At 32.2% G+C, this 16,492-nt stretch overlaps 1 protein-coding gene across 32 annotated transcripts in view; it reads right to left on the minus strand.

Annotated features, from left to right (window-relative positions):
* TRDN (triadin) overlaps window positions 1–16,492 on the minus strand; it is a 392,671-nt gene that overhangs the window by 24,652 nt on the left and 351,527 nt on the right. For 11 of the 32 annotated variants that reach the window (XM_070223715.1, XM_070223714.1, XM_070223709.1 and 8 more), the window contains 12 exons: window positions 16,133–16,162; window positions 14,896–14,922; window positions 14,466–14,513; window positions 12,624–12,671; window positions 11,358–11,375; window positions 9,028–9,072; window positions 7,247–7,267; window positions 5,485–5,511; window positions 4,632–4,670; window positions 4,211–4,246; window positions 3,372–3,416; window positions 858–881 (listed from right to left, as the gene is read on the minus strand). In XM_070223715.1, the coding sequence (XP_070079816.1) occupies window positions 858–881; window positions 3,372–3,416; window positions 4,211–4,246; window positions 4,632–4,670; window positions 5,485–5,511; window positions 7,247–7,267; window positions 9,028–9,072; window positions 11,358–11,375; window positions 12,624–12,671; window positions 14,466–14,513; window positions 14,896–14,922; window positions 16,133–16,162 (408 nt within the window). Of the gene's footprint in view, window positions 1–857; window positions 882–3,371; window positions 3,417–4,210; window positions 4,247–4,631; window positions 4,671–5,484; window positions 5,512–7,246; window positions 7,268–9,027; window positions 9,073–11,357; window positions 11,380–12,612; window positions 12,672–14,465; window positions 14,514–14,895; window positions 14,923–16,132; window positions 16,163–16,492 lie in introns of those variants that run through there. The other 21 variants (XR_011422189.1, XR_011422187.1, XR_011422183.1 and 18 more) reach the window with 4 other exon arrangements.

Genomic DNA, 16,492 nt, shown 5'->3' on the forward strand with positions numbered 1-16,492 from the left:
ATACACACGACTTCAAAGCCTCAATTGAAAAAATAATGTAAACCATCAATACATTTCTATATTAATTATATATTGAAATAATATTTGTATGTATAGAGTTAAATAATAGTATTATAATTATTTTCACTTGATTCTTTTTACTCTTTTAGTGTGTCTACTAGAAAATTTAAAATTACATGTGTGGCTCAGGTGACATTGCATTAGACAGTACTGATTTTAAATGATTTGTTTTTCTTTAAATCTGGAAACATGGAAAGGAAAATTGCTGTTTCCAAGAATTTTAGGGACTTTAAGCAAAATGTACAGTTGTATCCTGTATATTTAGAATTTCTATCTCTACCTAAAGCTTGACCTTTCAGAGAGTGTATTCTGAGACCTTTGTCTGTTTATGCTTTACGAGGCTAGATCCATTCCTAACTATGTTATTCTTCTCAGATATACGATTATATTGAAGTTAACGAACAGTGGAGAACAACAGCAAATAAAACATCTTTACTCTACCGTATGTGCTCTATGGAAAGTTTTAAATATTGAGAGTTTAAGGCAGAAACAAGATCATTTTATTTCATTCTACTTCAATCACTGAAAAAACATATTTGAATGCAAATCACTTTGATCATCAGGCTTGAGAACATGATAAGGCATTTTTGTTACAAGTTATCATTTCAAATGATGTAGTTTTGTTTTTTAAGTTTCAACATAAGCAAGATTAAAAGTTAACAAATTCCTGTCAGAGGGTTTGGTATGAAATAACTCAACCTCTAAACACATTAAAAATATAAATATTTTATGAATTTTAGCTTGAAATTCATACTATGTGCCAAAGAGAACTTATCATTAACACAAGCGGTACTTACTTGGTACTCTTGCATGTTTTTCTTCTAAAAGAAAGAAAACAAGTTTTGCTTAACTCAGATAAGATGCAAAGAAATTATACATCAATGGACTATAAAAAAGTATCTATCTTTTGACTTTCTTCCTTATTCTTTAAGAGTTAATGAAGCAATGTAGCTCTCTATTGCCTTAGAACAAGGGTCTTTGAATATCTTAATCGCTTTTATGTGGGATAACAAAACCAGCTATTAATCATTGCAGGTGTCACAACATATTTATGAGTTTTAAACACTCTTACACAAATCAGGATCTTTGCTAAATTGTTTTGGTTCAACTATAATCATACCCAACCTGAGTAAAAACTACATTGTATGATGCAATTAATCTAAATATTTGCTTTAAAGTTTCCAAATTCCATAAAATATATTATTGAGAATTATTTTCCTTTCAAAGATGAATAAAGACAAAAAACCAATTAGACTGTAAAATATCAATCTTAAAAAGCAACAGGCAAAATCAGCTCAATTTTTCATAGTCATTATTTATTAGTTTCAATGAGAGGTTATAATTCAAAGTAATATGTTTTTCCATGAAACTATATGTGTGTAGGACAAAGATATAAAGTGACATGATTGTCTCAAATACTATAGCAGACATTCTAACTTTTTGAAAAGGAAGAGGTTTTGTAACACCTATATTGTACCAAATAGTCTAATTAAAAGGGTTAGGATTGAAAACATAATTTGTTTAATCAATCTTCATTACATGATTTACTTTGAGACTTGTAGAGTTTGTAATATAAACCTACGAATTACAAATTTGCAAAAATTAGGTTACTGCTAATAGAAAGGTTTTTTTTAAACATTTTCACTTGGGACACATTTTTTAATGATATTACAGCAACACACCTCATGTATAAAAATTCAAAACAAATAAAATCATTCAGACAAATACTTCAGTAAGGCTAATGTGTTATTATTTTTCCTTTAAAAATTCTAGCATTGGCTGAAAAGATGGGAACTTAGAAAGGAATAGAATAAACATTTATTGAGATGCAACAAACTACCTGTTGAACGAAGGAATGAATATGTCTGTACTCTCAACTAGCTCAGGGTTGGACTTGTGCTTTCATATAGAATAAATTTTCCCTACTGTGTATTCATAATATGATGATCTTAGAAACTCTGAAGTCACAGAATGGGGTAAGACGAGAACAGCCATCCAATGTCTGAATCCCTCGTCCAGCCCTCTAGCCATAGCTCTAATAGACCACTCACTTGGGGACAAAGTGGGGTACATTTTATCTTTGGGCTGCTCTGATTGATAGAAACCTTTCTCTTATATTTGCAGCAGTGTGATACGATAGTAAAATTTGATTGAGTGGGCTTAACTAAGTCTTTGGAGCCATAGTGACTTGGAGCCAATTCCTGTCTCTACCATGTAAAGACTCTGAGATGTTAGACTTCCCTTCACTCCAATTACTTCATCCCTAAACTGACCATGATAGTTAGTGTTGTACTGAGGATTAAATGAACTAATAATAAGAAAAGATATACCTACTCTAAGTAATTGGTTTCTTCTCATTCTTCTGGCTGATTATCTTAAAAGATATTAAGCAATATTTTGGAGAAAGTTCTACTATAAAAACTGTGCTCCTATGTCTTTCTACAAATCTGGTTTCCTCTCTTGTTGTAAATATTACTCCTTAGTATTACAGATAATTATACGTCTAAATTACTAATAATTATACGTCTAGATACATTCCGCCATTTCAGTTATACAGACCACAATGAGCAGGAAGAGGAAACCAGTGAAAAACAAGAATCCACCCCACACACTGCAGATCTTTGTATTTACTATGAATGAAAATACTTGCTCAATTATGACATGTTTACTTAGCACCCTAGAATTTAAAGTATTTATATTCTGTTACATTTTGAATTAATTGAGTTTGCCTAAAATTACATCACCCAGACTGCATAATTCATTTATAGCCTTATGGTTCTGTGATAATCACCATCACCAACATAGGTCATTCTCATTTTAGGTACAGAACATTGACCTACCAGGTGCATGCTGGCATTTCCTCTTTACCAGTTACTTTGTGTCTAAGGTGAATTAATGTAGAGGACCATTTATAAATAATAAAACATAAATTTATGATATTAACTGTATTTTATGTAGACAGACAAAATAAATCTCAGTTCTATCGGTTTTTACTACTACATCCTTTTTGACTAAACTCATGCTACGAAAGTGTTTGTAATAAAGAAATTTGTCTTCTGGAGTGTACTGGAATATTTATTGAGTGTTTATGTTGTTAATAGTTTTGATTTCTCCACATTTCCTGGTTTTCCACTGAAATGTAAGCTTCCTGCTAGATTTGCTACCTGTCCATTTCCTCTGCTATTAGCAGAAGTGTATCCTTGGTAGACTTCCTTGCTTTAAAAAAATTATTGCTAATATTTAAGTGCCAACATAATTCAGACAGCTCGATATCAATATAGCATTTGGATATTTACAAAACTCAAGATTACCTTTTGTCACATTGTGTGAGTGAAGCCTTTCTTTTCTTGCTGGGACTGTTTATCAAGAAAATATATATTAAGATATGAACTTTTCAAGCAAACTTCAGAAAAATTTTGGCTCAGTTCAACTCAGTTTTTTTAAATCACCCTGAGAAAATATCTACAACTCAGCTAAAGCTGAGTTTAGCAACATGGGAATAATTTAAATATCGTAGATGTTTTCTCAGGGTCATTAAAAAAAAAAACTCTCCTACTAACAGCTAACAAAAATAAATGTTAGCAGTAGAGATTGTTTTGTTTGTATAAACAGAGATATAACATGAATGCAACAATTACAAAGTATTTAAATTAATTAGAATCCATGGACAATGCGTCATTCCAATTCACCGAATTTGGGAATTAACCAGGAAAAGTGTCTTCTTTTGTTACTAACAATCTTTTTGATATGTCTAAGAATGCTTTCTTCCCAATCTAATAGAATATTTCTTTGATGATTACGGCCTTTGTAAGTTTTTCAGATAACTACATTGAAAATCAATGATTATCATATTATATGGTGTAGTTTACTAAATAAATAAAACCAAAGTTAAGAAAAAAGCAACATTGTGATGCAGCTTCTAACTTGTTGCTCACCAATGGCACAACACATGGATGCATACTTGCAGGTATTAGCCTGCCATCCATTGCTCCTTTGATATTATCACCTATCCACCAATTAGTCACATTTCTTCTTTTAATAGACCAGCACTCATCATGTACATAAATAAAAGTTTTATTTTAAAATGACATAAATAAATATTGACTGAAAATATTTTTGGCTTCAAGGCTTTTCAATACTAAAAAATTACCTTTTTCTTCTTTAAGATGTTTCATTTCTGCTTTTTCTATAGAGAAAAAATGGCAATTAGAGTCATGTATCGTATTTATTCAGAAGTCTTACTAAGGTTTGGAATTACACTTTGTGTAGTCAACATTCACAATTCAGGAGTTGTATGAAAAAGACTCTATGGTGTTAATTTAGCATTGACAGGTAGAGTTTGCTTTAGGATCTAAATTCCCATGCCCTTTAAATATCTAGTGATTATGCAGAACCTACACCTCCTGCATGGAGAACGCTACAACGAAATGCAATTCTGACCAATGCTTTAAAATCAGTGTGCACATTTTCACGAATTGCTTTTAAGTGATATAATTTGTATAATTATATGTTTTTTATTCCTGTGTTTTTATTGCTAATTTGATGGACATGTCTTCAAATGTCATCTTTACCTTTACTTTCCTTTTCAGATTTTTCAATTTTCTTCTTCACTAGGGAGGAAAGCATAACAATAAGAAATAATCAGTTTAAGAAACATGACTTTCTTACTCAATCTCAGAATAAACATTTGGAGATGAGACTTAATCCCATAAGTGGAGAGGGGGCAGGGCTCTGCTTTTTCAAGATCTGAAGGAAGAGTCTCCCTCCTACATATAAGAACATATATATTTTTGTTATCCTTGGTTATTCGGCTGATGTTCAGTCCCATGTATGGAGAGCCCACTTCCTTTCTTTTTGCTTTTGTTTTTGTTCTTACACGCTCTGATGTAAAGCTACAGTAAGCCATGCATTTATTAATAAGTTTAAACTAGTAACAACAGGAAAAACATTTAAATTTTCATTTTTTTCAGGAAATCAAATGTGACTGCTGCTATGGATGCTCAACAAATAAACTATTGAATAAAAACAGTGAGTCACAAACTATCCCCAAGCAAAATATGGACACTTGCTTTTCAAAACAGAGTTTTGGTTGATTGATGATTTTCTTCAACTATATTTATCAGAAAGAGTGAGAAGGAAACCGATATTTAATGAGTGACAACCACGTATGTCCTGGGAATGTTGCATAGCATGTTATTTCATTTGACAACTTACAACAAGCCTTTTTGGGAAGTCATTATGCCTGTTCTATAGAGGAAGAAATAGGGAATCTGAGCAGTAAGGGATTTTTCCAAATATTACACAGCTAGATAGAGACTCAAATTCACATACTGTTTCCACAGGTCCATTTTACCTTGTCTGACTCAAATTCACATACTGTTTCCACAGGTCCATTTTACCTTGTCTGGGAATGCAAATATTTACCTGATTCTGTGACTTCTGATGTTTCCTCTTTAGAAGAAAAAGGAAAAATAATTTTGAAATGGAAAAAAAATAACAGGAAATATTAGTTTGTATTTCCATAAGAGACAGTTGAACTTCATCTGTAGATATTTCCCATTAAATTCCAGTAGTAATCGCAATAGACATATATATTCAAAATGGCAAAGAAATATACTGACAACTAATATTTCTAGAAATCTGTTTTGAAAATAGAACTGCTAGACAAACTAATATAAATAGCCTATTCATATATGGTAGAATTAATCAATTCTAAGTCCTTTGGTTGGTTTTCTTAATTACGCATTTCAAATTATAAAACTCTGTTACACAACTTGATATAACTTGATTTTCATATATGTATCTGTGCATTCATTGAATTTTTATAAAGCACTATTTTTATAAGATGCACTAAGTACAATGTGTGGGGTGTGGGACGAGGTTAAAAACATCACAGGGATAAACTCAGTTCACGGCGACCGCAGTCAGAGCAGGGAGACAAAACATATAGCTATTTGTCCGCAGCCTGTGATAACACAGAACCAGCTTTCTTTTTGTTCTTTCCATAAATTCATAGCCCAATAATATTTTAAAACATAAAACATATTTCTTCACCAAGCAGTTTAAGTGATAACATTTTCTATAAACCTGATACCTCTAATTATCAGTTTATATCAACTTTTTGGAATCTATTTTAAAAATTCGTGAAAAATGATTAAAATATTTTATAACAAAGAAGATGGAAATGAATAATATTTCATAAAAATATTTGCAAAATTATTATGGTGATATTTCATATTAGCATTCTAGTTTCGACTTTCAGCCCTTAATTTTTGTAGTACTCTTTACATTAGTAGCAATAATACCTACTAAATATACTAGAGAAATTCTCCAACCCAATGACAACATTTAACATTTCAACATTGGCATTGAATCCATTCAGAAGAAAATTGCAGCTGCATGTGTAAGGAACCTGTCATAACGCTAAAAAAAACAGGTTAGTCCTTGTCATTTAAAACTTTAGATACAACTTCTAGATACACTCAATTGAAATGCACATATTTTCACCCCAGGGTAAAATCTGGATCATAGTTTAAAACAGTATTAAGCAAACAATTTCATTTTTATGAAATTGCAAAAAATGTCATAAATTTTCAAAGATTTCATGAACTGTTTCAATTTTATTATTTTTGAAATGATAAAATAAAACAGTGATTCTGAAATACTAAAAACAACTTACTTTAAGGCTTTAAAAAGAAAAAAGATAAAAAGCTAGTCTGTTAAAATTAGGTAATGAAGACAGGTATTATGTGTTCTGAATTTATTTTAACCCAGCAGTGACTATTAGTGGAATCTTCATACTGTATTTACTTAATACATCCTAAGCAACAACTAAAAGTACAAAAGAGAGATGCAACAATTTTTTTCCACACAGATGTTAGTTATCATGGTAAATGTGTTAATTACACAGGTATGACAACAGAAATCATTTTAGGCATTCCCTCACATATCCTGGTACAGTGTAATATATCTAATAAGTGCTCGATAAATACATGTTTGAGGATTAATGAATACAATGCACACAATATTCTTTGTCAATCAAAATCACATATAGTTAATCGCATAATGGCCATTTCAGTAATAAACGTACTGTATTTTTTATCTAACTGCAAGTACAATTAAAAGAAATTATAAAATTAAAATTATTAAATAGCTAATTCTTAAAATTCTAAAATGGTACACTTACTTGAAGTTGGTTTTGATTTGTCTAAAAAATAAAAGGAAAAAAAAGAAAATCGGTGATAATTTTCTATGTATGAGTAAACTACCAGCCCTTTATATTTCCTATCTCTATTTTCAAGTTAAAATAGGAATAGGCTAAACATAACAAAATGAGCAATAGGCAATGTATTTTGAATAATTTTGAAGTTATATTCTCAGTGAATTCCCCAAAGAAGAAGTCGTAAACTTCACCATGTAGAATCTTCTGGATCTCTTTTTCATCTCTGTAAAACCTCATCTTTGATTTGATGCAATATGAATGCTCATGATAATTGGAACTCCTTACTGTTTCTGAATGACCACTGTCCTTTCAGAACACATGTTAATATTAATAAATATTAACTCAACTTCCACAATCCTGTATTTTGAATGAAGAAGCTGACTTTATAAAATCTCAGGAAGAATAAATGACTGATAGATGAAAAAGCACAAAACTACACCATCTGAATACATGATCTTTTTCTCCAATATACCTTGTCTTCTGAAGCTGTTGACTAAAAGCGTTAACTCTGCAGTCTTACACTTAAAGATCTATTTATTCACAAAAAGTATACAACATTTGCTCATGATTGTGAGGAATTTGAGTCATCCAAAATTAGGTTAACCAACTAATTCATTATAGTGGGAATACAAATTGATATAACATTTTTTAGAGAACAGTTAGAAATGTCTATAAAAATTACATTAGATACATGATTTCACTAAAAAATTTCACTTTAAGGAATTTTACCACAAAGATAAATTCATAAAACTAAACAGGTAAATGTACTTATTATTGTATATCAGTAAAGAAAGTTTGTCAGACAACTTAAACATATGTCAGTCAAAGACTAATTAAGTCAACTGTGTACAGCTATACATTAGGATACTATTAATGAGGAAATCCTTTATGTGCTGACAGAAAACATCTTCAAAATACGTTCCTAAATAGAAAAATATAGGGACAGGTTTATTTTTAGTATGTCATGATTTTTTAAAAGAAAGAGAAGTGGGAATATATGTTGTTTGTATACATGTATGTGTATATTTTATATATATATACACACACATCAGACAGTATATACATTGCTAGAAGCATACATTAAGAAATAACAGTGATTACCTATTGGATCTTATTGGATATTTTGGGAAGGGAATAAGTAAAGTGGCAGAATAAGAAAAAAGAGAGGACAGGGAGGTTTATTTCCACAGTTAGCCTCCTATCTGCCTTAGTGTTTGCACCATGCCAAGTGTTACATATTTTAAAAATTGAATAATATCCTTAAAAGAATTAAGCTAACTATGATATAATGGAATAACTTCTATTTTAAGAAAATATGTCAAGTTGGAATTCATGATTAGTTTTCAATAAAATGTAATATGTGTAACTTGATAGAATATTTTACAATATGATCAATAGTAAATCAACTTCATCAGTATGATAAATGATATTAATATTGACAACAGTGAAATATTGAGTATTCTGGAAGGGTCTTGTGAATCAGGAAAGCAAATACTATTTTGTTAATATCGTTATATTATAATAGCATGTTTGGCAATCCATATATATTTGTTGTAATATTTAGCAAAATGTTTGTCAACAATACCACAGCCCTTATGTCAGATAAACTAAATTTTACCACAAAACCACAAGACTAAACATTACCAGGAAATAGAATGAAAAGCACTTATCTGCTTTGCTTTAATTTTCAAATTTAGTAAAAATAGTGAATTAATACAGATTGTAAACCAAAAAGGCAAAAACACCTGTTTTTATAGATGGAGATTCCTTTTCTTGATGTTCAGCTTTTTCTAGAAAGAGAAATCAAAATTAACTGGCAATCTGTGGATTGTTTGTGTAGCAAGCATTTCTTATTTATGTATTTGCAAGCGATCCTCATTTATATGGGAATCATGGCCCCAAAGTCATTTGCATGTGAGTTGGAACACAGAAAGCACATTGCCATAGAAACATATTATAAACAAGGTCAGGTTCATTCTCAGGGCATCTTGTAAGACAGCGTGAAGGTACTAACCCTTTTGGGGCCATGTGGCATAAGAAGAGAACAGAATATGAACAAAGAGGAGAATAATAAAAAAAAATTTTCTTTTCTTTGCTAAAGGTTGAGTCATTCGTTGGGGATATTTTAAAGCAGATAACATTTGCCTTTGGCATTTTACAAGCTCCCTTTTTACCTCTCTGACTCCTTCTCGTTCCCTTCTTGCCGAGTCAGAAGCAGTTTGCTGCTGGGCATTAGTTTCTTGTTGAAAATTTAACCTGGATCTGCCCTATTCCTGAAAGTACCACATTTTGTATTTTCGTTTTCCTAGACCACCCTCTCTTTCGAGGTCCAGTTAGAAATCTCACAGATGGGGGCCGGCCTGGCGGCGCAGCGAATAAGTGCGTACGTTCTGCTTTGGTGGCTTGGGGTTCGCTGGTTCGGATCCCAGGTGCGGACATGGCACCACTTGGCATGCCATGCTGGGGTAGGCGTCCCACATATAAAGTAGAGGATGATAGGCATGGATGTTATTTCAGGGCCAGTCTTCCTCAGCAAAAAGAGGAGGATTGACAGTAGTTAGCTCAGAATTAATCTTCCTCAAACCAAACAAACAAAAAAACAACAAGAAGAAGAAATCTCACAGATGAATCTCAACCAAGTCCAGGACATGACAAACGGAATCAAACAGGTAATTGATACCCCCCTTAGCCCTCCGAAAAATGTTTGAATTAAAAAAAAAAATTGGGGAGATCTCTCTCTTTCATCAAAGGAGGAATTTCAAAGGAAGCCATCTAGGGTAGCATATTTTGAATGGAGTTGAGAATATTTGCAAATAGAGCAAATCACTGCCAACTGTTCGTTCTTTCTAATCACTCCAAGGCTTAGTCCTCCTGAGCTGTTATTGATGATTACCCATCATTTCCTTCCTTCACTTGTGAATTTGGAGATTCTTTAAAAGTACTACCATTTTCCCCCAACATCGTGCAGCAAGAGTGAAGTAGGTGGGATGATGGGCCCATATAGTCATAAGACTAAACCGGATATTTGTAAATTAGAAACTGACAGCATTCGAGAATGAACCTCCATAAACTTAATTTGCATAAATGTTAACATTTAATGGGCATGCAAAAGAAAGAAGATAATATTCAAATTACTAAGCTGTTGTAATAATAACATGCAAAGTATAATAAATTATAGTAACAATAATAATATAAAATGCATATTCAAAATACATGCAACAGGTTCTAGGATGTGAACATGTTCTGCTTAGGCTCCATATATTGGCACCATATCTCCTGAACCACTGATACAGCCTCCTAATTGGTCTTGCCAAATTCATCTTTGGACACTGTCAATCCATTTTTCATACAGAAGCCAGAGAATATTTGACCAACAGCCATTCATGCCTTCATCTAAGCTTCTGTTTCACAAATGTACATCATTCAAGAACCAACATCACAATTTTGACACAAGTTTGGACATATTTACTACTTGTGTGACAATGGGCAAATGTTCACACCTTCCTGAGCCCAATAGTCACCTTTTAAACTCTCTGAAACTGTAACCTCTGTATTAGTCCTGAACAATAAAATGGATGACTTTTAAAGTCCACACTCATGAGAAAATCCCAAGATTTTAATAAACAAGTGGAAAAATATTCATAATTTTACGGTTTTCTAAATACCAAAGAGTACCGACAGTATAATTGATGCTGCTTGAAGCAAACAAATTAAAAACAATATGTGGTTCATAATACCAACAATTGCATAGCATTTCATGTTTTTTGTTATACATTATGCATGTTTAGAAGATGCCCATCAACCTTAACATCTTAGTGTTATTTTATAGCCTATATAAAATAGGCTTTTAAGTATAGTGATACAATTTCAAGATTTCTTCTGCATAATTGTAGTGAATTCTTAATTAGTGAAAGACAAGGATGTTAAATCAAAGCCATAACACTAATTTATCACCTATATAGATATTTTACTCTTAGGCAACACTAAAAATTATTATTAGGAAAAAAAAAAACAAGCAATTGTTAAAGTTGAAAGGGCCAAACAATATTTTTCAGATTTAATTTTCATCTCTTACTTGCTGGTTTGGGCTTGACTGTGGAGAATGGAGGAAAGTAAATGGCATATTGATGAGTGCAAACCATGGAAAAAGGACTCTTTATTATTTGTAGTTAACCCTCTTAGCATTAGTTCCTCTTATTATCTTAAGCTTAGTCCATTCTCTCTGAGCACTATTATTTTACTGTCAGCAAATATATTAATCACACTGCTTACGGAAAAGCCAAGACACAGGAAAGGTATGTAAAATTGAAAGCAATCTGTATATTTGAGACACAAATACATTGGGCTAGTTTCTTCATAATCCCCCAAATACCCATATAACTAAATGACTTTCTCAGGGGATCATAGTAAGACCCTAGGGTACAAATAAGAGGAACGTTAACTGAAATTATGGGTTTAGGAAATGGTTGTAATAGAGTACAATGACCATACAAGGTAATGTGAAAATGGCCTTATGAGGTTTCTTTCTCATGTAATAATAGTCTATAATTTCTATAAATAATTAGTTCTTTCCTGAATTCTATTATATTTTCCTCTGAGAAATTGTATTTAAATCCTGATTATCATGATTATCTTAGTAAAAGAAAGAAATTACTTCATAGACTTTTTCCTTTGGAATGACTTTTAGTGAGAAATGAGACTCTATTAATGACCAAGGTGGATAGGATTTCCGTCTTGGAATCAAATGGAGGAGATTCAGTGGTTCAAGATGTCAGTAGGGCTGAAGACTCAGCTTTGTTCATCATTACAGGAAAGAACTTCAGAATTTTAAGAGGATGTGTATTCCTTTTTTTTCTGCACACGAAATAATGACGGATGGACTATTTCTGCTTTAATATTACAGATTCTGCTGATCATTCTTTAGGGCAGAATTTAAAAGTTATACAACCACATAACTCTTTGGATCGCTTGTGAAAGGGAATTATTCTATCTAATATATAAACAGCAGAGAGTTTTAGATGTCTGTGATTTTAAAACTTCAGGAAATATGGCTTGAAATTAAGATTAAACACCTAATAGTACAGGATAATCAATGAATTATGTGGATTTCCTTATGAAGTATATATAAGCTTAGGTCAGTCACGCTTTCAAAAAATAAATTTGTGTCACTCTAGTTTTGCACTGTTAATTTTTATTAAGTATATCTTTTAGTTATTTACGAGGATGCAGAATCTTAAAATTTATGGCACTAAAAGTGTACACACTTCAGTGAAGATGTGTGTGTATGCACGCCCACATAACATAAAACTGATAGAAGAAAAATCTGAAACATCTTGTTTACCTGTTTTTTCTATTGTGGTAGCTTTTACCTGCTTGACAACTTTTTCATCTGTGATAGGAAAAAATGTCAACACAAGTAGAAATTTTAAATTCATCAGTACAAAACAGTGACATATTTTAGCCTTGATATTTTGTGTTCTCTTTGAAATAACACCAATACTGAGAAAAACTTAACTGGTTTTTCAATAAAACAGTATATGATATCTTCTATTCAAATTGGATGGGAGAAGCAAAGAAAATTTGTCCAGCTGCACACGTCCTTTGCAGCCATCTTGCATTAAAGTTTTCCTAATTTGAGTCATCCTCTAACCTGTTACTACATGCCCTGTCCTTTGCCTTCGCTGCATTTCACGGTTTTTATCTACATGGAGCTATTGTTTTATAAAACATATATTCCGTTTTCATTATTGAATTAGAATAGGAAGAAACACTTTTTGACCTTTCTTGTGCAAGATACCTACCTGGGAACCCAGGATTAGCCTGGGAACTCAAGTGTTTTGGATTTTTTTAAAAGTGTTTTAAGCTAGGGAAGGGCAAAGTAGTACATTTATGGGGTGTCTTCTGTCCTCTATGTTTTTATAGACATAATCAAAGGGATTTGTGTAAAAGTAGAGAGATTATTACAATGATCCTATATAAAATTAAATTTTTCAAGTATTCAGTAATGGGAGTGAATCAGCAGGTCAAATATCCTAACTAGGAAGTTTCATTGGGAAACAGAATTTAGAGTGTGTATGTTATCACTGAAATAAAAGAAAGATGTGTCTAGAGGACAATGCATTTGCTGTGCACTTGGAGACTAAACTCGCTCTCCCTGTATTTCACCTCAAAATGGCTGACATTTGGGACAATGAAGAAAATAATAGGGTTTTATTATTTACTAAATTAGGAGGTTCTAAAAATTGTTTCTGAGGTTTTGCTTATGTCCACAGCTCTCTTCACCTCTCCTCAGTCCAGCTCTGCTTTCTTAATTCCCATAGTTTCTGTTGCTGGTGTCTCGTATTCTTTAAAGGATAGGTAAATAAAATTAAATGGACTCAAACCCACTGCAAACAGATTTTCTAAAGTAAAATTTTAAAAACGTAAACAAAAACTTTTATAAAATATGCTTAGAGAAAGTATGTTTTTAACTTATTAAAGACTCTGGCCTAACCATATACACAACATTGGGCAAACAATTCAGCCTGGAATGAAGGACAATATTCTACAGAATAACTGAGGCTTGGTGCCACCTCAAAATTAAACTCCTTCCATTAGCTTAAATTAAAACTTAAATACAGTTTCTATTCTTAAATAAAAACTAATTAATAAATGTGTGTCCATAAATTGCAAATTTATGAAATCCAAATGCATTGGCTTACCTCTACTTTCTCCAAAATCTAAGACCAGGAATGAAAAGAAAGTGAGGGGGGCAGAGATGGAGGAAAGAGGAAGCAGGAGAGATGCTGATTTCCTTTCCTTGGGATTTTTGGAATCTAAGATGATTACGTTTGAATGTGCCATCTTAAATCCGAATTACAAGTTTTCTAAGGATGTCTTGGCCCAAACAGAATAAAATAAAACAAAATATAGAGCACATTCCTCTGAGCGTCGGCGATGATGGTGTTTGTGCTAAGCTGAGTCTGTTGGGAAAGAATGACTAGCTGTCTAGTTACATCTGACAGATCAAATCCTCAGTACAAAAAACATTGTGAAGATGACTAAAATTGGAGATGTTCTAGAAGCTGGACGACTTAAGACATGAATTGTCCCTAATAACTTTAGATTTGGCTCTAAACTCTTCATCCTGCTAAAATTAGAACACTGAGACAATTTGATACCACAAATACCACCTGCAAAATACCTGGTTTACCATGAGGAACAGTCTTTTCTGGTTTCACTATGTCTTGTTCTGAAAATAGTAAAGAGAATATCTTTTCAGATGTTTAGAAGCTTTATAAATTAACATATGGTGGATTTTCTCCATGAGGTAGGCCAGTGATTTGTTAAGCAGAAAATAACTGCCAGATTTCAACAAATGTGCCGGTGGAGAAAAACTATTCTTAAATTTTCATGTCATCCTAGGTTATATGAAAAACTTAAAGGTTTTAATTGCATAAAAACAGTATACCAAGAATTCTTATTTACATTTCAGCACCTATCATTTCCAAAGCATAGGCTGTAACAAAGCATAAATACCAAAGCATAGATTGCAAATATATATATGTTAGAAATATTTAAAAAATTCTTGTAAAAAATTCTCTATGAGTTATAGATGAAATTAATATACATACTGTGTATTTGAGCTTTCTCAGATGAAGCTAAAAAAGAAATATTTATTTATAAAAAAACATTTAATTAAATGACCTGCAAAACTATAATATTTAAGAGTAATAAATAAAAGTTTTAAATTGTACTAGGCCTAACTGAAAGTTTGAAACGGTATTAGTCTTCTGGCTTAAAAAAAAAGGGGGGGGGAATGCAAAATGTTTGTATCTGGTGACACATACTCATCTGCAGCAAATAAATATAGTCAGGAAAATAAATTATAAGACAGTAGTTACATTTATGAGCTTTGACACATTAAAAACATACTATTTACAAGAGAAACTAGATTCAAGCTTATCAGTTGCTAGGTAAGCTCTGGTGAGAATTAAAGGGATAATATAGTATTGAATATACATCTAGACTTGGATTCTTGAATCTGTTGATATTGAAGAATCTTGCTATGTAATTTTTTATAATGAAGAAATAGCTTCCAAAGAGCCTGAGGGTTTTTCTTAACTTGCCTTAGGTCAGTAGCTAGTTGATACCAGAGCTAGAAATAAAACACTAAATGGCAATGCAAACTTAGAAAAGTTACCCTGATTTTAGGTCAATGTTACCTCCTAATAAAATGATCATTAGTCTGGGACCGTTTTAGTGGGAGCACCCAGGGTTTTGAGTAAGTCAGATATGGGTAGAATCTTAGCTCCATCATTTATTAACTTGGAAGTCTTGGGAAAATAGCTAACTTTCTGAACTTGGTCTATTGAACTGTTTCCACAGATATTGAATATGGATAATAATTGCCATGTTGCATATCTCTCATGGTGATTGATGAAAATAAAAATCCTATGCTATTCCTTAGCTCATAGCAGGGAATGGGCTTAATAAATTCTTGTCCTCTTTCCCTTCAAATCCCCGTACTCTATGATCTTGTGATTTTATAACTCTGGCGTGTTATTGGAAATAAACCACAATTTAAACATGCTCGTACTGGGTTTCAAAGAACCCCGTGAAATATCTCCTGAAACCTGGAATCTCTGCCGAAGTCCATTTAAAGCCATATTCTGGATGTTTTAGCCTATGGAATATCCCCATTTTCATCTGATGAAGTGCTGTAAAACCATATTGAGCAATAGAGCTGCAAAAATAATGAGGATCTGGCAGACTGTGTAAATCCCCACTGGTGGGCAGTAAGCCTCTTTTAGTTGGAAAATGAGGGCAATAACAGCTGTGTTATCTATTTAAGAATAAAAATATTGTTACCTGATTTTGTTTCCTTTTTAGCTTGTGACTCTGAAGGGAAAACAAAAGGCAGAAATTTTAAAATTTGAAAAAATAAGCTAGAGCGCAAATTCATTTTTGGAAATCATTTTATTTTATTTACCATAATTGAAAAAGCAGAAGTTTACTAAAAACTATTCCAGTTTCCTGTTGGTTTGTCAGTGCTGGACTATTAAACGCACAGTAGTTAAAATCATTCCATGTACTGCTCTATTATTAAGTTGTTGCTACTGCTAATTGATTTCAACCTGAATTTTCTGTTTTCTCAAGATGACTGTTGTGATGAATGGTTTCAATGTCAACATAAGATAAAAGATTTGATGACAAGAGTTGGGAGGGTGT

The sequence above is a fragment of the Equus caballus genome, chromosome 10, assembly GCF_041296265.1.
Source record: "Equus caballus isolate H_3958 breed thoroughbred chromosome 10, TB-T2T, whole genome shotgun sequence".
NCBI classification, from domain to species: Eukaryota; Metazoa; Chordata; class Mammalia; order Perissodactyla; family Equidae; genus Equus; species Equus caballus.